This window comes from Pezoporus flaviventris, unplaced genomic scaffold, assembly GCF_033815535.1.
Source record: "Pezoporus flaviventris isolate CSIRO_AGI_PZ_B2104156 unplaced genomic scaffold, CSIRO_AGI_Pfla_v1 ptg000066l, whole genome shotgun sequence".
Classification (NCBI taxonomy): Eukaryota; Metazoa; Chordata; class Aves; order Psittaciformes; family Psittacidae; genus Pezoporus; species Pezoporus flaviventris.
Window position 1 is genome coordinate 15,746,626 of NW_026892614.1, and position 25,761 is coordinate 15,772,386.

The 25,761-nt window shown below is 40.8% G+C and overlaps 1 protein-coding gene across 5 annotated transcripts in view; it reads right to left on the reverse strand.

Moving 5' to 3' along the window:
• The window catches only part of AFDN (afadin, adherens junction formation factor), a 113,719-nt gene extending 90,417 nt beyond the window's left edge, over positions 1–23,302 (reverse strand). For all 5 annotated transcript variants that reach the window (XM_061471369.1, XM_061471367.1, XM_061471365.1 and 2 more), the window contains exon 1: positions 22,780–23,302. In XM_061471369.1, coding sequence (XP_061327353.1) covers positions 22,780–22,890 — 111 coding nt within the window. In that variant the 5' untranslated portion in view covers positions 22,891–23,302. The remainder of the gene's footprint in view (positions 1–22,779) is intronic.
• Between the last annotated feature and the right edge of the window lie 2,459 nt (positions 23,303–25,761).

Sequence of the window (25,761 nt, forward strand, 5' to 3'; positions counted from 1 at the left end):
CGTTGATAGCCTTCTCTCTGCAAATCCTACTTAATCCTGTTTTATAATCTTTGGCAACAATTTCATCAAGCACTGTGCTTGATGAATGACATTCAGGTTCAGTTAGTTGCATTTAAAAGCAACTGCTGACAAGTTAAAAAAAGTCTTTCTCTGCAGTAACACCATCTAAGCATCTTCAGACCAATAGGGATTTTGCACCCACTGTTTTGTGAAGCTTTCTTTTGACTATTCTCAGACTACAAATTCCTCCATTCCAACACAAAAGCTAGTTCAAACGGATTTCTTACCGAGGTACTTGCACAACCAAAACTCTGCTTTAGTTCCAATTTTACTCCCTCAGCACTCTATTTGATTTTAAATTTTAAGCAGAAGATACCTTGTAGCTGTCAACATAACAATACACTTTAATTAGTGCATTTAATTAACAATACACTCCTGCTATGTTATACTTGAGCTAGCCCCCTTCTCATGAAGCAGCATTCTTCCTTCCAATTCCCTACTGGTTTCCTTTTTCCCTAGGGGGGGTCCACACTTGCTCCCATTTACAGCAGTGTCTATTTTGCCAGAGTGAAAACAAGTTCATTGGCTGAAAGGTCTTGCTCTGTAAACAGAGGTTCATTTAACAAGATCTCTGTACCTAAATGCTTTCTTCTTTTATGTATTCTCCATGTACCTATGATTAGAACACAGAATATAATACTCACATAGACCTAGAAGTAAATTCCCCAGAAGTCCCTAATTGCCAATTGCTGCAAGGTTATATCAGTAGGAAAGTTACTCCCTGAGTCCTGTTTGACCATAGCAGTGAGGGTAGAGTATGACATTAAGCTAATCCAACAGCAACTAGCAGTTAAATTTGAAGGGGCTTTCTCTTTCCCTACCTACCCTCCCCCCCCCCAGCTACGTGTCATTTCAATTGCTTTAACACAAGCATTGAGGTGAGAACTCTTAATGAGCTAGTTCAGAGAGAAAAGCCCAAGGAAAATTAATCATAGTCCCCCAGCTTTCCTAACAACTTCACCATGGAGTCATGCAAAGCCCCAATGGCAACATAAAGGAGGGTATTAAAAGAAATGCTTAACTGAAGAAAGGGTGAGGGGAGCATTCTTGCTGCTAGAAAGCCATTTTACTAGCTTAAGCTATGAATATGAAATCTCATCCCCACAGTTTTTTCCCTTGTGTAGTTATTGGCACTCAAAATAAAACCAAGATCAACAGTTTACAGAAGTAAGGAATGTCCCTGCAGACCCAGAACCCCAACCAACCAGAGTATGTTAGAGGCTAGCTTTAACAGCATCCAGCACCAGTAAGCTGCTTATCCATGGGAACCTAAGCATTTTGTCATTCCTGTCTAAACATCTATTTCACTTGTCTAAGGCTGAACAAACAAAACATTATGAAAGTAATAGAGTATTTGAAACTCAGTATAAAAGGCCTAAGAAAGGCTATTAAAAATAGGCTTTATTTCAATTAATAAATCATTTAACAGAGGAAAACAGAAGTCACGTTTTTGTTTATAATACTACAGGACATGGCATCTAAGAGTAGCCTAAAAATAAATACTGCTTCCTATTCTTTCTACCAAAAGAAACCAAACAACAACTAAAGTTACCAAATACCAAGGTGACGTTATTTTCTACTGGAAGTAACATTTTCCCCAAAATGTCAGGAGTCACTGAATACATAGTACATTAGAGCTATAACCACCGTCTGCTAATACTAGCCTCTGAAACATTTTTCCATGTCCTGGGCATAAAAAGACAATGCTGACAAGGATTTGGTTAAAGTAGGAATAACATAAATGGTGGAGGAATTACTCAGTGGTCCCAAGAGACCTTCTGCAAAACACTACATCAGATATCCTCTCAGATGTTGTCCACACACAAATACCAACAGTTTTACAATCCTGAGAGTCTCTGAAGTCTTGCAGAGGCCACAACAGCATCATTTCAACAAAACAATCCAGAAGAGGAAAGCAAGCAAATTAAAAGAAAACAAGATTTGAAGCAGTCATAATTAAGAAAGTCATTGCAGAGATGGGGTGGGTTAAACATGTTTTAAGACATGTTTACCTGCTAAAGGTAACACTTAATTGTGGCACCGAGCAGTCGTTAAAACAAGAAGCACTCGAAAATACCTCCTAACAGTAGAAAGCTACTCTCTTTCTACAATTGCAGGATTTCAGCCATGGCCGCTGTTATTTTCTCTTTCCCTCCTACTGCTTCAGAGTCTCTTATTCCATGCTCAACACAACAATGCAAATGCAACGACTGTGAGTAATCACTAACCCTATTCCCGATAGAGGAAACAGCAGTTGACCACTTGATTACATAGGAAGCTCCTCATTTCCTTTGCAGTTTTCTTCATAATAGCATAAATCATGTAGAAGAGGTATCATATGGTACAAGCATAAAGGCCAATTTGCGTCTTTTTATCAAGAGGAATTTGATTAGAAATCATCATTTCATTAATTGTTTCAAACAATGGAGCAAAGATATAGGTCCTAGGTTTGAGGTTTTTTTAAAAGCTTGAGTTATTATTTTATAATTGTCAATCCTGCTCTCTTAAATATTCTAGGCTCTAGCCTCTAATTAGATTAAGTGTTCTATGCAAGTCTGTTCATGCTTTATGAAAAACTACTTCGAAACAGCACCAAGGCAGGTTTTTTCCCCACTCATAAATAGTGATATTTCATTACATCTTTGAAATTATATAAAGCATCTTGAATTCCCATTTTGTTGTGATACCAGGTAAGATAAGAATGTGGCTACACTCTGAGTCATGATGAAGTGCTGAAAGGTAAGTATGAGACTGATTCGGTTAAGTGCTCAAAGTTTTAAGTAGCCAGAGTCACTTGCTCACTTGTTACTGAAGCATCAGAATAAATCTACTCCAACTAAACCAATACTGCCCCATCATTTCACAGTGGCTTGTTCTTTGCTTCAACAATGGGCTGCCAGCGGCTGCTTACAGAAGACTGAGGAAGTTTCAGAGGGCAGGTCGATCACATCACCAGTTATGAGACTGGGTGTGTGGAGTTGGGAGGAGATAGGAACAACATAAAGGCAACTGAAAAGCTGAGTGCTTAATCATAACATAAGCATCCTTCACATTACTGCTTTCTTCTCACCCTCCCTATCCACCCTAGTCTGGAATAATGCACTTAAAAATAAACAATACATTTCTGTATTTGTACATTGCTTAGACTAGGCGGCAGCTTCACTCCAGAATTGGGAGAGCAGACGGCTACAGATCTTCCAGAATACAACTCAATAGCTCCTTCGAGAGTTTGTTCGTTCAACATATTGTCATAACACAGGCAGTCTCCCTCCACCGCACACTGCTGCAGCTGTCTTCAGCTGAACAGCTTATATTTATGAAAAGAGTCTTCTGGAAAGGTATTTTTCTTGAGGAACTCCAGACTGTCATCTCTAACTTCTGGGACAAACCAGTCCTGACCTAATGACTTCTCAGAATGTGCACGAAACCTTTTTAGCCATGGGTTTTAAGTGGAAATCCAAGAACAATCATCTGGACCATGGGGTTATCAGATGCATCATAGAATCATAGAATAGTGAGGGCTGGAAAGGACCTTAAGATCAGGCGGTTCCAACCCTCCTGCCATGGGCAGGGACACCTCACACTAAACCATGTCACCCAAGGCTCTGTCCAACCTGGAACTGAACACCTCCAGGCATGGAGCATTCACAACTTCCTTGGGCAACCTATTCCAGTGCCTCACCACTCTCACAGTAAAGAACTTCTTCCTCATATCCAATCTAAACTTCCCCTGTTCAAGTTTTAACCCCTTACCCCTTGTCCTATCACTGCAGTCCCTAACAAACAGTCCCTCCCCAGCACCCCTATAGCCCCTCTTCAGATACTGGAAGGCTGCTGTGGTCAGATACTGCACTGATATTTCAGATACTATACGGTCTCCACGCAGCCTTCTGTTCTCCAGGCTGAACAGCCCCAACTTTCTCAGCCTGTCCTCATACGGGAGGTGCTCCAGTTCCCTCATCATCCTCATGGCCCTTCTCTGGACTTGTTCCAACAGTTCCATGCCCTTTTTATGTTGAGGACACCAGAACTGCACACAATGCTCCAACTGAGGTCTCACAAGAGCAGAGTAAAGGGGCAGGATCACCTCCTTCGACCTGCTGGTCACGCTCCTTTTGATGCAGCCCAGGATACGGTTGGCTTTCTGGGCTGTGAGTGCACACTGAAGCTGGCTCATGTTAATTTTCTCATCGACCAGCACCCCCAAGTTCTTCTCCACAGGGCTGCTCTGAATCTCTTCTCTGCCCAACCTGTAGCTGTGCCTGGGACTGCTCCGACCCAGGTGCAGGACCTTGCACTTGGCATGGTTAAAGAGGCAACTTAGCTACTTCCGAATGGGTAGCAAGGTTTTATCAAAACAGATTTCAATACAGCATGCAGGAAAAGTGATTTAAAGCTTTGTTTAAAATTAATATCAACATATAAACTTTTAAGGTTTTTGGGGGTTTTAAGGTTTTGCTTGCTTGGCTCATTTTGGCTTTAAATTCCTGCTATGTTAATACTGGCCTTAGAACACTTACAGAATTAACAGATTAATGCTACCCAAGTTTCAAGGTAGTAATTCAGACTTTAATGGTATGAATGACCCATTGAAGGAACAAATAGTAATATTAAACATAGGTGGCCAGATGAGATTATAGTCTACTTCTGAACTAGTACTTTAGAATTTCTTCCACCAAAAATGTTTCCCTATCAGCATGGCTATATTTCCATGCAACTGACGTAATCTCCATATGTAACCACCTATACCAGAGGTTCTGAAGTTCTGATACCATGACAAAAGACCTTTCTGAGGTTAAAATTAATGTTTCTCAGATAAAACAGTTCGTTTCTAAACATCACAAATGCAAGATACATTCCACAGCTACTACTTTACCAAGCAATACATGCTGGTTTTTAAGACATTTTTTAGACATCATACAAAGACCCATAACACAACGGCAGAATTCAAAACACAAAGAACGTGAGGTTCAGTATGAAGAATTTAACTAGTCAACCCACTGGACTGCAGAAAAACCCAGCATTATAAAGGTAGTAATATTCAGGAGTGAAAGCAGATTATTATTCACAAAAAGACATACCAATAAAAATTATGTAGCATAATTAATTCACTAGAAGTATCTTTTTGTGTAACTGAGAGGTGTCTGATCCAGAGTATGAAGAAACAAAGGAGCAGAAAATGGGAATAAAACATAGAAGTTAGACACGTATCAAGAGTAATTTCTCCAACTAATGCAATGCAATCCATCGCAGACGGAAATAAACTGGAACATGCACATACACCACCGATCCATGTAGGATCACAGGATAATTCAAGGAGGGAGGAACCTCAGGAGTTTCCAATCCAACCTCCTGCTGAAAGAAAGGTCATCTCTGAAGTCAGATCATGTTGTCTGCAGTTTTACCCAATCTGGTCTTAAAAACCTCCAAGGACAAAAACTGCACAACTTCCCTGTGCAACCTGTCCCACTACTTGACTATTCACTGGCACCTGAAAAGTTTTATTTTGCAGAACATATTTGTAGTTAGTCAAGTGTGCAATGATTTCACTTCTAGATGGATAAAGTGAACTGTAAGCCTGAAAATATGGGGTTTTTAATAGTAACAGGTAAACCACTGTACAGTGCCTCTAAATAGGCTTACTCTATTCACCACTGTGAAACACTAACACTAGCAGCTCATTTCTCCTTTAAGAATACAAAGTGGTATTTTATAACATAAATAGGTCATCAGGAATTTTCAGGATGATTTTTTTAACATCGAAGTCCAGTTCATTCTTCAAGAAAGTTTATACAACCAAAAAGCAATGAAAGATCAAAAAAAGCAAAACACACAGAAATTTAGGCAAGGCCTTAGAAGCAGCAGCTTTTAAAAAATAAATTCAATATTCCCCGCCCTCCCTATACCTTCAAACTAGTGAAATTTCCTTAGGATATATCCCATATAATGGTTTGGGTTGGAAGAGACCTTAAACATTATATAGTTTCAACCCCTGCCATGGGCAGGGACACCTTCCGCTGGACCAGGTTGTGTTACTTTTGAACACAGTTCAGTTCTGAAGCTCCAGACAAGCATCTGAATACAACAGGAAAAGCGATTCACCAGCATCAATACCAATTTGTTGCTATTCTCTAGCTGCTATAGGGTATGTAGGGCACAAGAGGGCAAGAGTGGGTGGAATTATTATTATTATTAATAATAATCATATACTAACCACAGAAACATAAACTGATTTTGAGGAGAACACCACAAAGCAACAGAACACCAGAAGAAAACAAACTCCAAGAGCAGGAACGAAAGGAAAGTAGGATAGACCAAGACAGGAGAGATCAAGAGAAGAATGAAGGAACACTGATCTCATTACATGAACAACCTAGTTTGAAGATTCTCAGTCGCTCACTTCATACAAGTGCACAGAAAGAGGGAAAGAGGCCCAAACAGTACGAGAAAGTCATACACTAAAGGAAGCCTCTTTGTCTCATGAACCAAAAATCCAAAATTAAATGAAAAGCTCCTCCTTCACACATAAAAAAAAAAAAAGTCAAACAGATAAATAATTAGGAAATAACAGTCTTATTCTAAGAAGAAATCTGCCCTTGTGGTTCAATTTACCAATCTTAAAATATTAGGCAACCAATTAATCTTTCTATCTCTCCTTAATTTCACTTTGTGCAGACAAATGATCTTACTACTAGTGTGTAGCTGAAGTTTTACATAATAATAGAATTGTTTTCTAGACACCACTGTATAAATACAGCTATACAACAATGGAGATACTGTTTTTATGATACAGGTCTAGGATCTGCACGATGTGAATTTGTCACAGCGCTGCTTCTAGAAAACAACTACACTAAAAATTAAGATCTTTGTCATTGTCAATAATTTCATGACTGAAAATTCTCAAGTAAATATTCAGCTCTGCTGACAGTACTAAACTAACAACAATTAACTGTAAAACCTAGATGGCCTGTACCTGCAGTAACCAAATCGGAATTTACTTACCCAGAGCAGGCAAGAGGACTGCTCCTCCACTGAGAGCAAGGTAAACATGTCACTGACACTACTTTTAACATGTGCATCACCTCTTCATCTTCTAAGAGCAACCGGATATTTAGTACTTGTCAGGTAATCAATAATTATCTGAAAAATATCTAATGTCCACAAAATCACAGGGACAAGTCTCCCCATTTCAGCACTACAAAAACATGGTTCTCATTATCACAAGTTCCAAAATTTTCAATACAGAAGGCAGATGGTCAATTGCCAAAGCAATCTGTATCAGTTTCTCTTCAGTTTATCACAATAATGAAATAAGCTTTTCCTTAATGATAAGTGAGCTACCTCAATGGTGAAAAACTAGGAAAACTAGCTCCAAGGTTTCTGATATCAAATGGAGAAGAACAGTTGGTTTTGTTAGTCTTTTTGATCTGAACCTTTGAAATGCATATCCAAGAGACAGCACTTAATTCAGATCCCTAAAGTTAGTCCAGCCAATTATGATTTTTTTTTAATTAAAATTATATACAGCAGAAATCAGGAATACTGAAATTGACTACTTCAATTAATTAATTGTAGAAGACAAGAATCACATTTGCAGTTCTCCATCTTGAAATTCAACTGCCATACAGTGAAAAACACATCTGTGCCTTTATAAACTGAGATACATCACTAACTATACAGAAGTCTTGAGCAACTACAAACACTCTTCCCTCTCAAGATGTTGAGACATTTCTAATGATGTCACCCCCACAAGGTATTCACCCTAAATTTTATAGCTATGTAATATCTGAAATGGCTAAAGGTACACAAATAAACAATCAGAAAGAGAACATGTTTTCCCCAAAGCCAAGTTTTTCAAGAGGTTCTGCTGAACAACAAAAAGCAGCAAGTATAATTTTCTCTGAAAGGATATAGTTTCCATTTTGCAAGCTGTTCTTTTTGGAGAGACGCATGCTAATAAAGTGAGATGAACTAACATGCAACATCAGAGTCAGAAACAGTAATTCCAGTATCCATTCATTTTTAAGCTGTGATGAAGAACTACTGAGTTTAGAGACACAACTCCTCCCTGTGCCAGAGGCTACCCACTCTACATCATCAGTAAGGTTTACATGACTAAGCAATGAACACTTTCATGATTGTTTCAAGAAGTGATCCCAAGGAGCAGATTTTGACAATAACTGAGCCCAGATCAGACACACAGCATTATTTTTCATTTTACTTTAACTTGTTCACTACTTAAAAAATTCCAACCCTCTGGAACACACTTCAGCTTTGGGAAAAAATGCTTTTCTGCCTGGAAATACAATCTAAGCTGTCAGTATACTTAAGCAAATCTTATTTTGCAATTCACAGCATTTAAGTTTTCTGTAATCTGTCTCAGGTATTTAGAAAATATATACATGATTTTTATTTTCTTTACGTAGAATAACAAAGTAAAAAGCACTTCCCCAGTCAGGAAATAACACTGCACTGGGAAATACACCCATGAATGTGATTACTTCACTGTTCAAACAGCACATTTGATTACCAAAGGAGCTACATTTTAAAAAGAACTAGCAGCTCTATTTTAAGGATTTCTTCTAGGAGACAACGAATTAATATTTTCATCATGTAGCAGCGGTTAACAAAACTGGTTTCTGCAGCTGTGTTAATCAGAAGAAAGTGTTCACCTGTGTATTTATGCATGAATTCCTATTTTGATCAAGTCTTGCACTTCCGCCAGTAGGTAGTTTTGCAGCCAGTGACATGGCTTGTATGTTTAGTTAACTCCCTCTAATATTCCATTTGGCAACACTACATTACAAAAAACAACCAGAACATGAATTAGTTGGTCAATTTCAAATATTTTCTTGCTCCAAAATACAACTGTATCAAATAACCTTAAATTTATTCTTATCAAGGGGCTGTCATTTCAGTAGCACATGGACCAAGGACAAGTTACAATACAAACATTAATGCAGATGATTAACTGTGAACAGGAGTATTTCAAGTTCAAACAGGCTCAGATTACAAAAGCATTTAGTAACTTGGTTTGGCTTACTCAGATATTAAAACACAGTTAATTAAAGCATAAGTGATACTACCATGCAAGATTTCAAGTATATTCTGACTCACTGTGAAACAATCTAGGCTTTAACTGGTGATATCACCCAAAGAATCTTTGCAGCAAATGAGGATTAAGGCAGCTGAAGTTACACCAAAAGACAGGTCTGTCATTCTCAGTAGTGAGAAAGTATGTCACAAGAATATGAAAAATGAATCAAAACGAGGAGGGGAATCAATCTGTGAAGAAACAGAGAGTGGAAAGAGACTTAAAGTCTCCAGCCTCTTTTCCTCATTTAATTAGCAACCAATAATCTCAGTGTGATGCACGTGCTAGTTAGTTTTGTTCCTCTACTAAAAGGACAAACTTTTCCACACTTATTTGTACAAAAATATTTAACTTGTACAGAAATAGAAACAAACATAAAACAAAATCCCAAGGCAAGCAAAAAGATCATGCACATTTCATATGTTAGTTAACACCATATTATCTGGGATGTGTATTTTTTACTGTTATCCACAAAGAGAAGCACGGTTTCTTCAGGATTAGGTACTTCTGAGTGACTTGTTGAAGAATGGGGCTTTGGGCAACCTGGTCTAGTGGAAGGTGTCCCTGCTCATGGCAAGGGGGTTGCAACTAGATGATCTTTAAGGTCCCTTCCAACGCAAACCAGGCTGTGATTCTATGAAGATGATTATTATTATTATGACAGAGTATCTGGGGCTTGCATTTTCTTCAGTATTCACTTTAAGAATGTTAATACAACATTTATGCTTGTCTTAATTAACAGTGAATTGTCTTGATTGAGACAATCAACAGTTTATAAGCTTCCTAGCAGTTTGAATACCAGAAAGTTACACATGTGGAAAAAAGAAATTATTCATCCAGTTCAAAACTTAAATTACATATTTACTGAAATGGGGCAGTCTCACATAGATTTGATATTTAAGTATTTCTGAGACAAAAATGAAGTACCCCCAAATATTAAAATTACTCAAGTTTTCTTTGAAGAATGAATAACCTACTTCTCACTGTGTGTAGATACCAAATGAAAGAAAAGAGGCATTCTCTGCTATACCATACAAGTCAGTTTAAGATTTAAATTGGAGATGGGGTGGTGGTATACAACATCATAAGTTTAACTCCCCGCCCAGCCCTGCATTATCCAGCAAGTAGCAAACTGCACACACACGGGAAATCTGGCTTCTCCTTCTAGCTCTGGAGTAATAAAATTTACAGCACAGTTTTGAACGCATTACTTCATGTATCTGCATCACTGTTTTGCTATCTCCACGTCCTGGAAATCTTGTAACAATGTGAGAATGCTTGATGCGCCTTTAATACAAACACAAGGCAGTTTTTAGAGGAGGCTACAACTACACACACGTAGAAGTTAAGTACAATCTAAATAATCTCATCTTGATTAACATCATCTTGCAGAAGCACTCTAGCAAAATAAATAAATAAAAATCAAGTAGTATCACTAGTCTCCAAACATTTATTTTTATTTCTTTTTTTATTGTTGAGCACTGCCTGCTTTCAAGAATTACACTCAACACTGCTCATTACACAAAAATCACATCATATACATTCTAGATACGAAACTGTTTTAGGTCAATAGCCAATGTAAGGAAAAAGATTAATATTAACACTTGTGCTGGTATGTATTAACAGGAAAGCTCAGTAACACACAAAAAACGTCCACTTGTGCACAGCAAGCAACTTTTCCCAACCAATGCAGGAAGCTTTAGCAGAACTTAAACTTGTCAATATCTTTTCATATTTGACATAATGTCATACATGTAAACAGGGAAAGAAATTTTGAAATAAACTAAACACCAATTAAAATGCTGACAACCTTTAAGAACAGGAAAGTCAGATGGACATTGGGGGTGGAGGATAAAGCAAAGGCTGGCCAAAGTTTCTGAAAGTCACAGTAAATATCGACATACAAATTTAACTGTTACTATTCAGTGCTTCTGGAAGCTGCAAAAGTGCTTAGGATCAGCGCAACGCAACTGCTAAACATTAGAAGCGGCAAACCCCATTGCTGCCTTTCAGCGTCATCACCACCATAGAGCTGGAAGAGAATTAAAGATGGCCAGCTCCCTGCTGAAGAACTCCCATGATGGCAATCAGCAGTGGTGGGAGAAAGGTCAATGCTACCAGCTGTCTTACTGTGCTTCAGAAGTGCTGAGGTGTGGTTGATGAAGTGGCTGCAAAACAGAGGTATATACATACACACACATGGAACTATTCATCCTCTTTTACAGCTGCTGAGGTAGAAAAAGCTTCAGATTATTTAAGCAACTATCAGTCACGGCAAAGGACAGTGCTCTTCAGTATTTTACCTCAGAAATTCAGGGTATAATGGTATCAGAAATATGCTGGTATTTCACTCTGCTAGCAGACTTCTACTACCACTGATATTTCCATGGTACTACCCTGGGAAGAAGGGAGTTGAAACTAAGAAAAAGGCATACGTATCAACGATTAGAGCAACTGCCTTGCCCATTTTGCTCCATAAACACCCTGTTTATCCTCAGGATTTGGCTAAATTTAGTTCTACCTGCTGTGAGTACCACTGTAATAGCCTTTGAGGTGGTTAGGAAGTAATTTTTCCCCTTGGTGCAAGAACCCCTTCGCAGCAGCTAAGGAATTCAGCGCAAGGTTAATCAAGAAAACTCATTCTGTCTTTACCTAGCAGGTACCCAGAATAGGTAACACTCAAGCTGAAAACTTATAATATTACAGCAAGCAAAAAATAAACATCTTTTCCCCTCACCCCCTTAGAAAAAAAAAAAAAAAACCACTGCTTCAGCCACCATCAGCACAAGGACTAGCTGGTTATAAAGAAGCTCAACTGCAACAGTCTGCCCGTTCCAAACTCCAAAGTCCATAAGGCACGTGCTAGAAGACTGGCTGATCAGTAACCTTATGGGAAGCTATTGATAAAGCTGGATAATCACAAAGCCATGTTCCTGGGGTCTCCCTGTGTAGCAAGATAAACAGGTACAAATGTTGTAACTGGCATTTTTCACCCTAAGATTGGGTGTCCAGTTCAGGGGTGTGCATTTTAGATTTTGAGGGCAGAGTGTCTGTATGAGAAACGTGGGAGATTTCCACATAAGCAGGTTTACTGAGAGAGCTAAATCAGTGCATTTATAATTATGCATATGGGTATTTATGAGCATCCATGCGCACAGGGCTGCTCAAAGACCTAGTGACAGTTGTGAACCACTGCAGGTAAGACAGACACTTGAGGTAAGTGCTGTATTTCAACAGGCTTTTACAAACTTCAGACCGCCACGATCAGAGTGTTGTACATTACTCTGCTTTAGTACATGACTGCCTCACATTGGTACAGCTGCCCAAATTCTGCACTGCACTTGACAGTTATCACACAAGATAATGAAGGTTATTACTATGCGAAGGCAAAGTTTTCAGATTCCTCTAATCTCTCATAAATTTGATGACCTGATTTTCTGAGTTCATGCTCAATCTTAATGCAGGTGGGAAAGTGAAGCGTGACATAAGTATTCTGGAGCCTGTAGAAGCCTGCAAAGAATTTACTTCCAATAGGAATTAATAACTCCTAATTACTTGAGAACTACTCCTTCAGAACTACTACTACTCAAGATACTGAGTCAGTATCAGTTAAGATCATTGTTACCATTAAGGTATTCTTTTTTGATAGCTACTTCAGTGATTTTGAACACTGAAATTCAGACACTGTAAGGTCATCACAGATCTTACCTTACAGGCCAACTTCAGTCAAAAGCTACAGACAGACAGTAATCAGAAGGTAACAGAAAACCAGATGTTTCACTGTAAACCCTAACAAAGGTTCTACGACAGAGACAATACCTCTCTTCTTCTACATTTTTTTTTCCTTGTTAAACGTCTAAAACACCTGAGACAGACTGTAAGCCCACCTCATGTCTTGAGCACTTCCTGGGACTGTAATAATTTCATGACTTTGTAATGGTTAGGTCTTTAGATGCTTGTAAATGGCTCCAGTGAATATGCCAACAGTCACTGCATAAAATTACTTCATTTGTCTCTTCATTTTCTAATCTACACGTCAATTCTTATTTGCCTGAAAAAAACTTGCTATAGGCATTTACAGCTGAATTTATTGAAATAGCTCTTGCTGTGCTATGGCAACAACTTGTAATATTAGACATAATTTCAGTATTTCTGGAGACTTTATCAAAAGCATTCCAATATATCTCTTATACACAAAATAAAGAAGGGCTTTGTCAGAGCATTTCACCAACTTTTGAAGTAGGGAACAGCTGTTTCCCCCCTCCGTTTATTGTTAAAGCTTTGACAAAGCTAAAGAATTAGACTGCAAAATGCAGTAATCTTAAGTAATTGCACTTTTTAGTTTCCTCACTATAGAGCAAATGCTAGACGTAACAGGCAACCCACCAAAACCAATTAGCAGGATTGAGCAATATTTTCATTAGTAAACATTGTCTTTCCAACACAATTTTCAAATTATTTTCCTTTTCCAGATATGAAAACAATCTATCCCAGTCTTTCAATAGCCAGAATAAACACAGTAGATGTTAACTCTTAAAACTTCCATTCTGTCATTCCATTCTACACTGAAAATGAATAGCAATCATGTTCAGTACAGTTATCACTTTAAATGGAAATAACATGTTTCCTAATAAAACACCCAGCATTCTACAAGAAGCATGCAATGCTTGGATATGATCCAAGCACAGTAAATATTATCAAACTATACATGGAAGGTGAATACAAGCCAGATTTCTCAACATAAAAGAAATTACATTACAAAGATGATTTTATCTATGCAAAACTTTCTAAAACGCAACCTGGTAACAATTTGGTTTGTTTCCACATAAATATCTTCCTGTCTAGGAGGACACTGCAACACAGACAGCACTGTCCTGGTATTTTTAGAATTCAGAACCTGGAACAATTGTTTTTATTAAAATTGAGAACAAAACCAAAATAGTTAAAGGGTCATTTTTAATTTCAAGCTGATGTACTGCTCAAAGTAGAGCACTTTCTGGGAGGGCAGACAGAAGTAGACCCTTTGTTGACGTATTCATTGGGTGAGAGTTTCTTTGTGGTTTGAACTCTTTTGCCCAACTGCAGGCTATACAACAGCCACTAAACTTCATTAAGGGGAATTCTGATCTTCCACTGGGTTTTGCAAGCGTGACACTGCAATTAAGTTGTGCATCTGCCTGTACTCAAGTGTGGACTGAGAAGACAACTCATCTGACAAAGAGAATGCTCTACTAAAGAGCTCATGGGGTGCTTGAAAAATCCAGGCACTGAAACTTGAGTTCAGAGATACTGCTACAGAAAACACACTTTGTTTGCCAAACATAGTTGCCAGACAGCTCATTCTTTCACTTCTTCCCCACTATAAAGGTGCTTTCACTACAGAGAAAACAAAAAATTAAGCCATGCCCTAGGATACAACTCACCAAGAGCAAGCCTTAAAAAAAATTCATCAGGAAACCATAATGTAGCACTAGGTAGTAAACTGTTGTGAGAGTTTTCATATACCATAGTTCTAGTTACAACAGAGTAACACATATCAAAGTAGCAACAAAAACAATGGACAGATAAATTAAAAGACCCACCCTGAAGCCATTAATCTACACCACTTTTTGTTTCAGTGTGACACCACTCTATAGCAACTAGCGCTGTATCACACAATCTGGTCTATTTACCCAAGAGCTGACCTGGCATTAGGAGTCGTGTATTCAAACAAGATACTCAATTTCCAATTACATCACAGCAGTTTTCTAATGTCCTTGAAAATAATCACTACAGTAAACTTGAGTACTTTTTTCAGGTCTAGTGTACCTTACACTCTTGGAATACATGAGTAAAAAGAAATGAATTGATAATTATTCTTGTGAAAGCTTAAAACTTGCAAAGTTGATGATGTGTAATTCCTGCTCTTGACTGGACAAACTTACAGAAGAGTATATACAATTTCATCAGTACAATCATGAACTCTTCTATTTATAGAATGAAATTCAAAGACAGATTATAAGTATGTGTACTGGAATATTATTTACATTTCCTAGTGTCCCATTTGCAGATTCTTTCAGGACTCAAACTTTGAAGACATTTCCATAAGTAATTAGTAATCTACACCACAACTGTTCAAGACAAAGCAGGGTAATAAAGAGCCCTGCCCTGCTCAATATGGAGAGAAATGTGGAAAGCAGTATCTAGTCAGCTTCTTCATAAGGAGGAAAGGTGGTATCAGCAGAATGGCTCCCTCGTAAAACTATCTGAGATAAAAGATGATCTGAAGAGAGGCTGAGCAAAGGGTCTAACTTATAGGTGAGCACACAAGGAAACCAAGCAGCTGTAGAAAATGCAATGAAATCTAACATATGATAATACTAATCTGTTGATAACCTTGAGGCTACAGCTTTTAACAGAAGTAGATGACCATAATCCTGAAGTATTACACAAAAATGGTTCTACCAAGTTATAGACGCCTAACAGAGAAAAAGTAAAAGTCACCTAGAATAAGAAAGTACCAGCAAAACAGGAGTACTAAACAATTAAAAAGCAGCAATAAACATGGGACTTCGTGTCAAAGCAGGTTTTTTTTAATCTTGCTAGAGAACCAAACTAGACAGCAATGAAAGGCAGACGTGCAGTTTGATGACTGAGGGCAACCAATCACATGGAAAGTTTACCTTCCCGCTGCAAAAAGTAGTTATGACCTTATACATTTGTTCATCATGAAGAAGTTCACAAGGCAATGTAAGGCCCAGGAAGATTGCTCAGAAGTTACTGCTAGACCTGAACTACCACTACTAATGCAGAATTTTATCTCTGTTGTCTCCTGATTTAATCTTAGAATATCAAAGTTCTAAAGAGGGACAGTTACAGAAAAGCAGTAGATAATTTTTATCCTTTTTAAAGGGGGAGGGGGAGGAGAGAAGGGAGAATCTCTTCAGAGTGTTTAACTAGCATTATGAGCTAAGTCATGTGTGCATCCAAAAGAACTACCTAATACCCAGTTAGGCTTTATCTTGACAATATTCATTGAAAAAAAAAAAAAAAAGTTATCTAAAGAGTATTTCTAAGCCCCTTATTCATAAAGATAAACCAAGGCAGAAAAAAAAGTCAGGTTCCAATATTTGGCTACAGAAAACACTGAGCCGCCACTTGAAAAGATATGAACATTTCCTTTACAGAGGCCACTGAACTCAATGAAAATGTTAAAATTAGTGTTGTTACTGTAAATTTTAGCTTAAATTTCCACATTCTTGACTGCTTAGCAAGTAATAAAAACAAAAGGCGCACCTTAATGCAAATCAGTCAAGTTTACATTCCCTTCCTTGAAAACGAGTATGGAAGGAGGTTAGGAAATGAACAAGCAAAGAGAAAAAGAGAACAAAGGAAAGCCAACAAATCAGAAAAAACAATGGTCCTTGAGGATTTTCACTTTCAGTAATCTTGATTCCATACAGAAAGAGAAACATATTGTGCTGCATTAGTAGAAGGTGCCCTGCCCATGGCAGGGTGGCTGGAAATAGATGACCCCTTAAGGTCCCTTCCAGCCCAAACCATTCTACAATTCCATGATATTTTTACAAAAATATCAAAAAAGTTCCAAGGAAATGTGCGCTCAACTTTACCATTTCAGATCTTGACGTACAAAACTAGATGACAGCTGTCTATATGGCAGTTCTTAACTCTGCTATGAGCTAGACATAATGCAACATGTTGCCCACTTGCCTTCATCTCAGCTACTTAACAAACATAATTATGTGAGTACGCAATTATGTGAATACGCTGCTTAACAATTACTGAAATCATTCATACGTTGCGATTTTATACCCAGTTTAAAAAAAGCCCATCCTCCTAAAATGTTTTTGCATTTAACTGCAGCTGTTTGGTTCTGTGGGTTTGTTGCGGGTTTTTTGGTTTGTTTTTTGGTTTGTGGTTTTTTTTAGTGAAAAGAGAAAAGATCTCCAAAAACAACATAAACACCTTAACAGAAAGGATTAATAGGCTTTGGCCTTTTCACAAGCTAAAAGCAAAATCCCGTACCTATCTGTTCACCGAAACAAGCATCACTAAATATGTATCTTATACTTAATTAGTTTTCCTAACTAAAAATCTCTAAAAATCAAGAATTACCTATATATTGATTCAAATACACTTCAGTAGAGGCTTCCATTAACTGTGAAGTTAATTTTGGAAGACAGAACAAATAATCCATTACTTATCTGGAATAACTCCTAAATTTGATTTCACTTAAGTTTATTGTAACATTCAGTTTACCACTTCACATCCTGTTTTCCATTTCCACCTTCATCAGAACCACTGGTCAAAAGAAGTTGTTCTCCATGCAACACACATGGAATTGTGCATTGCCACAATCTACTTTCTTTCATTTGTAACAAAGCAACTTTTCAAGAAACTATTGACAGAAAGATAAATTCCGAGCGGTTTCTTAGTTCTATATCCTTACCACAAACACCAGTTCACTTCAGCTTTTAACACCTCCCAGCTTAGCTCTTGTTTCTCTTGCCCCATTTAGATGACAAAAGCATTTACAGACAAAAGCAAGATTTTACAAATTGTAAAGCAAGATTTTCTTCCAAAAAATCATAAAAGTATGGGGTGGTTTTTTTTTCTTTTAACCTTTCTGAAAGAGAATTATTTTTGTCAGGAAAGCAAAACAAAAAAAACCCCACACTTGTGCAAACAAAGTAAACCTCTAACACGTCCAGAGTACTAGCAGGTTTTTTTTCCAACTGAAAAATAATGCTTGTCAATCGCATTTTAGGCAGGGAACATATTCACACATCAGGAGGGAATTCTTAAAGCCAGTATGCCTGAATTGTATGGACCTAATTAGCCACTAACTCAAGAAATATCTTACATGAGGCATATTAAAAGCACAGCATAAAGCTTCTTCCTAGAAATATTTTCATGACATTATGGTATCTGTAGATTGTGGTCAAGATCTTAACTCATATTTCTTACTGCCCTCTAGATAGCAGTGGTTATAGTTCGTTTGTAAAGAGACAGACATATTCACTTTTACTCTGTAAAAGAAAACTAGTCTCCAAATAGCTCTTTTGATGCAAATGAGCAGACCTGAGTCCCTGACTTCTTTCCTCCAGCCATTTCAATGCAAAACCAGAACTCAACAGACTCAGTAATCTGCAACTAGAAATGGCTAACCTCAAAGTAACACTTCAGTGTTTTTACCTCCTCTTAAACTGTGTTTAGTGATAGCAGTTACTGAAAAATATTCTGCTCACTAAAACACAAAGGCACCAGCTTTTAAGATTCTAAGACACCTTTCCCGGCTGCCTAAATATTAAACATTTGCTGCAAAGAGAATGTATTTTCCATATCATAGGTTTGACAAACTCAGAAATATAGTATTTTCAGACACATTAATCAGCTTCTTGAGAGCTATACAAGTTTGCAGGGTCACACTAGTTAAAACTACTGGAATCTGACACATTCAGAGGGCACAAGCATTTCCACCACTTAGATGACGTTTCCCTATCACTTACACTTCCACTAGTAGAATCACCCATAATGCAATGCTGCTTTTCTAAGCTTTCTGATTAGATCTTTCTACTTTTGTTAATACATAGGTATATCAGATCAGTTTAGAACAGCTTTCTCTATCGGAAAACAAAACTGCAACCGATGTATACACTTTAATTTAAAAAAAGGACATAAATGCAAATAATTTCTTATATACAAGCTTCTGAAAAACTATGCACTTGTTAATCATTAATTCAAACTTACTCCTTTTTGAAAACTGAGTACTGTAATCACCCAAGACTTAAGTCAAGATCAGAACATCAATTACCTACTACTGCAAAAGATCTAAGTCTTTTTACTGCATTTCTATCCTTGACCCCAAGAAAAAAATAAAAGAAACAAGAAAAATAAAGAAGGCATACCAAATACTAAGAGCATCCAGAAACTTGGAAATACTTGGAACAAAGGCAATGTGAAAGTGGAATGAAAAGGGAAACAGATTTAAAGAAGAGTTACCATACTGTTTCACTTTGAATCTGACTGTTGATTTATCTACAAACAAAAACATGATTCATCCCATATTTCCCCAAAATCTCCTGGATTTTTCTTAGACTTGAAAAAGTGAATAGCTGCCTCATCATTTACAATAGAGACAGGAAAGCTTAATCAAATTTAAATTAGTACCAGTATTACAGACATATTTAGCAAGGGTCTGGACCTAGCATCATAGAATCATAACACTTTAAACACAGTCTGCGGTTTGCTCATTTCTAAGCTTCTCAAGCCGCAGAGCTTCTCTCAGCTATTTTCTAAATAAAACACCAAAAATCTTCAGAACAAAAATGATGCAAATTACCAGATTTCTCAGAACAGCAGCTTTAGAATAGGTAAATATCTAATAAAGTTGAAGTTTCCACTTCGCTCTCAAGCCTGAATCCACAAGTGACATCAGCAAAAACATAAGCGAAGATAGGAAACCCTCACTCCCAGTAAGTCTTCAGTCTTCCTCACATGGAGACACAGAAGAACACTCAACTTTGAGCATGGAACAAAGTTCCCTTCATCCCTGTTTCACTGGGGAAAAGTAACACTGAATGACTTCGTTGACTGTTCACATCACACAACAATCTAGGAAAAAGTTAACAGAACTCAATATGCCCTACCTAAGGCATTTGCTTTTCAGTATCTTACTGTCAATATACTTTAAGAAATAATTTGTGTTTAACTCTCAGAAGAGGCAAGTGGACATGCAAATCTCTAATTCCTTAGGACTGGTCTACATAATAAAATATTAACAGGAATTCCAACCGATTAATTTCATGAAACACTTATCTGGAAAAACAAACAAAAAACACACACACATTTAGAGTGCTTTCAAAATACTACCCTATGAATTCAAAGCCAAGTTACATTTTATACTGTCAATGTAAGTGGTGAGGACCCAATGGAATTAGAGCAATTGTGTCTCACCAAAGAATTAGACTTTTCAAACTAACACCGAGGTACATCAGTAGGTCACATGCAAGCACCTTTCACTGTCTTGGTCTAAGCTATGCTGTCACAGCTCTGGTCAATTTACATTAGATTTAACTATTCCTTTTCTTTGCTGACAATATATACCTCCCTGAAACCCTACTATTAAGGAAGTGGAAAATTCTCTCCATATATGTAGGAAACTTAGAAGACAAGTTACTTAATCTGAAGAAATGCCCGAAGAATCACTATTAACGCATCAAGACTGGGTATCTGAACCACGATAAACACAACCAGAAGCTCCTGGGTGACAGCTTGCAGTACGGATACGTGCTAGCTGAAAAGCTAACCCTGCAGGCCTGCAACCATGTCTGTACAGTTTAAAATGACCCAGTTCAACCCAGCTCAGGCACAGCCAACAAAAGTCACATCCACGTTACTGCATCTTCACAGGTGCCATGCTCGATGCAGCCCCTACAATAAGCAAGATGTGCCTTGTGGCCAAATTGAGACTGGAAAAGTGGGGAAAACAACAGAAGATTGTCAGCTCTCGAGCAGCCTAGTAAAGCTGATAAATAGTTCACCTATGAATCACACCATCATCTGCATTGATAATATTGCTGAATTTGGGTCAGCTCAAGGTAACAGTGAAAAAAATACATGAACATTTGTAATTATCTGAAAATATATTTATAAAACTGTTACCTACTGTTTGCTGTAAATGCACCTGCAGACTTACTAAACATTCTTAGAACTAGTAGTCTAAAAAGCTCAACTGTTCAAAGAGATATGCATGCACTTAATTTTACTATCCATAGTTCAACTGAAATGTCATCATTGACAGTGGTAAGTGCTCCTAGACAGGTTCAGAGGCTTAACTGCCAAAGTGTGGAGCTAATGCAAGTAAAATTATTATTTCTTTCTACAGTAACTACAATAAAGCTGGTAGCTTTTGTGCAAAGTCTAGTTAATTATGATCAACACATAAAGCTGACCTAAAAAATGGTAATATTTGTTAAACTACTTGCCAATAAAACTACAGAAGCACAGTCTGCCATAAACACAAAGAAAAGAAGTTGAAGTTAGAATGTACTGGGAATGGACAAAAACTGAGCTACAGTCAGCAGTCAATCTGCAATTCCAGACAGACTGTACCTATTCTCAAACAGGAGTACTCCTTCACGCTAGCATCAGCCTGCTTTTCTGAACAAGCGACTTGTCTGCCAAGAGTGATATTGTTAAAACCTAACCAACGCAAGCAAGAAGCTCTAATTATGATAAATATTGCAAGATGTACAAAATAATCACAGAAAGCCCTTGCCTTGGAGTTCACGAAACAGCATGTAGCGAGCAGAACTGAATATACCCAAAGCAATTCTCTTCAAGCCATCATAATCTTAAGAATTGCTTTCAAGACTTCTTTCGTGGCTACACTAGCAGACAGCACCTGGGTGCAGAAACAGCAGCAAGCTCAAAGACCAAGCCAACGTGAATTCTCAGAGGCTTCTGATAATAAACAACCGGGACCAGGGCCAGGCCAAGAGCAAGTGTGAGTTTCCTACTTTTCCCCAGGAACATGCACATGACCAGCCTCCACCCTCCGAGCAGGGTTTCAGCGGGCTGTCACACACACACACACACACCACACACTGGGCTGTAACCTGCCTCTCCAGCCCTCTCCCTTCCTCCCCCCCCCCCCCCCCCCACCGCTTTCAAACCAGACGCACAGCACTAACCAGCCACAGGGAACACGACAAGGGGTAGCGGTAGGGTGTGGTTTGGCTATTAGGGCTTTTTTTGAAGAGTAAAACCCAGCCTCTCTCAGCCATTAGAAACACCCATTTCATTAGGAAGGAATTACCCGCTGTGTTTTTCCAGTACAACATGTGAACTCAGGACTACGAACCTGCTCCTGATATTTACTTTGCACCGAGCCAAAGCACTCCGTCCGCCCGTCACGCCCCGGGGAAAGCTGCCCCGGAGACTGCACCAGCGGCTCGGGCAGCCGCTGAAGTACAGCGGGTCGCCTTGGACGAGGCACCTTCTGCACAAAGCCGAGTGTTTCAAGAAACAAGCAAGCAGCAACAACAATAAAAGCCCACAATCAGTCTTCTCAGCCCTTCTCTTCCACCAGCCGCCTTTCGGTTCTGTGTAACTCACAGGCAAACACACAAAAAAAAACAAACCCCACGGAGATAACCTGGGATTAGGGGTAGCTTCTGTATTACCGCCCTTGACCGCCTCCTTTCACCACCTCTAGCTCCCAGAGGGTTTCCTGCCCCGGAGCCGTCTGTCCCGCAGGGTCGGGCCGGCATGTGCCTGCGAGAGGGAGGAGGGGACGGCGCCGGCCCTGCGCTCCCTTTCTTTCCCCGGCTGCTGCAACCTGCCTTCCCCCGAGCTGCTCCGGACATGGCAAGGGGCCCGACACTCGCTCCCCAGCCCTCCCTGCCGAGGAGCGGCGCCTCCTCCCCGGCCAGAGCGGGCCGAGCGTTACCGGGGAGCGGGAGGAGGCCTATGCCCGAAACCCCCGGCCAAGCGGGGGGCCAGGCTGGCCGCGGGGCGGAGGCGGGCGCGGCCTGGCCCGGGCGCGGTGCCTCACCTCCCCGGCGGCCCGCGGGCGGCGGGGGGGCGGGCGGCGGGGGGAAGAGAGCGGCGGAGTCGCTCACCTCGGTGGGGTCGCTGATTTCGAACAGGTCCAGCCGGTTCGCGTTCCAGTGGTTGATGATATCGGCGAGTTTGCGCCGCTCCTCCTCCCGACTGCCGCCGCCGCCCGACATCCTCGCCGAGCCCGCCGCCGGGGAGCCGAGCCGAGCCGAGGCCGGGCCCTCTCCGCCGAGCCCCGGCGAGGGGCGGAGACGGGGACGGAGCAGGGGGTCCCCCAGTCGCGGCTGGGGAGGGGAGGGGCCGGCTCCCCCCGCTGCCGCTGCCGGCACTGCCGCCGCGGAAACGCTCCGGGATCGCGCCGCCGATAGCGATCGGCCCCGAAGGACGGCGAGGAAGGAGAGAAAAAAGAAAGGGGGAGGGGCGGAGAGGAGGAAAAAGGATGCCCCGAGCCGGCGCGGCGGCCGCTCTGTCTCCCGGCTCTGCAGCGTCTGTCGCCGTTCTGCCTGCCCTGAGCCGAGCGGACTCGCCGCGGCCGCCTATTCTCCGCCCCGGTATCGCCCTCCCCTCGCTCGCTCCCTCACACACCGTCCCATGCGCGCCCCCGCCCGGCCGCCGGACAGCCCGCCCTCCTCCCCCTCTTCCTCCTCCTCCCGGGGCGCGCGCGCGCGCGCGCTCCCGCAGCCGTCACCTCCCGGCGACGGCCGCGCGCCTCAGGAGGGCGCCCCCTCCCCTCCCTTCCTCTTCCTTTGCTTCCCGCCGCTCCACCGGGACGGGAAGGGGGGCTGGGGCGCGGCGGGGCCAGGTGTGACGGGTGCCTCCGCGCGGTGAAGGGGCGCGGGCAGGCGGAATGGAGCGTGGGGGCATTGCTGGCAGCAGGCCTCGCGCCGGGCGCTCACACCAACAAAGGGGCTTGGGCGGCTGCGGCAACAAAGACCCCGCGGGTGGAGGCCCTGCTGCCCACCCCCCCAGTGCCCTCCGTGTCCGCGGGTAGGGCACACGGCCTGGGTGGTGGGGGGGACACCGGGGCAAGGCCGGAGCGGTGCTGCCCGTTCACAGTGCGGCCGCCGGCTCGTCCCCTGGCCTTGCTGTGTCTCGGCGGCACCCCGCGCTCTCCCTGGGTGCTGCTGCTGTGGTTAATGATGTTTAAGGAGTGTCTTTGGGTCGCTGCGTGAAAGGAATTGCCTGAAAATGCTGTATTGTCAGAAATCGCTACAGCTTGAGGTGAACTTGAGGTGAAGTTAAAGCATCAGATGCGTTTTGATGGTTTTTAGATACGTAATTTAGGTGTGGTTTCTAACGAAACGTGTCAGTTGGCTGTAAGAGGCATTGCCCATTGTATAGACTCGAATCCAAGGAGGGGATTTGCTTTGTTTTTTAACCCGCTGGAGGAAGTAACGCATCCTCGGTCGCATTTGTTTGGCATTGGGCAGACTCTGGAACTTCATCCTAGAACAGTCATATTTGAGCTGGGTTGCCCAAGTGCCCATTTTTCTGTGGTTTCTTCAGGTGGTTAAAAAGGGGGAAATACCGTTTCTTTTTAGTGAGCCTAGCAGAGTATTTACGGTTCCTCTTCACTGAGGGAGTTCAGACAAGTGGGCTTTACTGGTGAAGTTTTGATTGGCTGGGTTATTTGAAGAAGGGGATCCCTCAGAGACCTTGTCTACATTAAGCAATTAAATTATTGTTTTTATCCAGCAGTATAGCTCCTGTGTAAGTACCAGCAGTTCTGGTTTTACAGGTGAAGGTCAGTTATGCTTTTGCCCTACATCTGTAACTGTGCCATACCAGAGCTTTGCAGTTCCAAGGACGGAAGAGATCCTATTTCTCAGGTCCTAAACCCTGGGAGGTGTTGAAAGCCCTTCCGAGAGTCCTCGGAGAGCTTGGGGGGGGGGGGGGGAAGGGGGAGAGTTTGTTGTAATATCATCGTAAAACTGTATTGTATTCTTTTTAGAAGTAATTTGGATAGAAGAAGAAAAAAGAGAACAAACTCTTCTTACATAAAAGAAAAAAAAATTTATGCTGGTTTTTTTTGGTTTTTTTAACCCCACATCTAGAAAGAGTATGTTACCAGGTAACGTTGGATGTTCTGGCAGTCCTGCAAAGACCAAGAAACCATGTAAAATCTGTGATATGGTAGTCTGCAACTCAGGTGAATAGTTGCTTGCTCTGTCACAGGTGACGTCTGCAGAGTACTCTGCTGATTTGGATGCTTGGCTCTGTCTGGATATTGGTGAAATGGGATTGTTCAAGACACAGGATGAGGAACAGTGGCTGTATTACTTCATGATTTGGAAGGGGACTTCAGGGTCTGCATAGATCACCATTTCACTATTACAAGCTACATAGATAAAATTGCTTTTCCTGGGCGAAAAGGGGCAGTTGCTCTGGGAAAACTGGTTGCTGCAAGTAGTTGATTTAGCATTGCAGGCGTGCCTGGGTTTTCAAATGCCGAGGAGCACCAGGAATAAAATTATCACTATGCTGGGCTGATGTGGTGTATATAATCCACTGTGAATGTATTTATTTCTATTTTAACCGTGGCTAGTCAGCATTTCTAAACTGTAGCTAGCCTCCAGCCTGGATACAAACAAATCCTTCAAACTGAGCAGAATTGGAGCGAGCTAACAGTGCTTAGATGTCATTTCTCAGCAATCCCAAGTCACTGCAATGTATTTCTGTATTGGCAGGAGCAATGGAAATGCTACTGATGGTCAGATAGCAACAGCAACTGTGCTGATTAGCTCTGCACTGAACCGGGCAGTGCTGAATCAGTACGAAAAGAAACCAGGCTTGCTTGTACCTGCAGAAGAAGTTGTTGCCATAAACAGTCAAATGGCAGAAGCTTTAGTACAGCATCAGGATTTAAGAAAAATCCTACTGTAGACAAGAATGTAGCTGGCTGAGTGAACCAGCAGGACAGTATGCGTATGGAGATTGTACTGCAGGAGATAAAGCGTAAGCCCTGGTCTCCTTGGAAAAGCTAGTGTACAGGAAGCCAAAGCATGAAATTATAGTATACCAGCCAGTTTATAGTGGAAAATGTG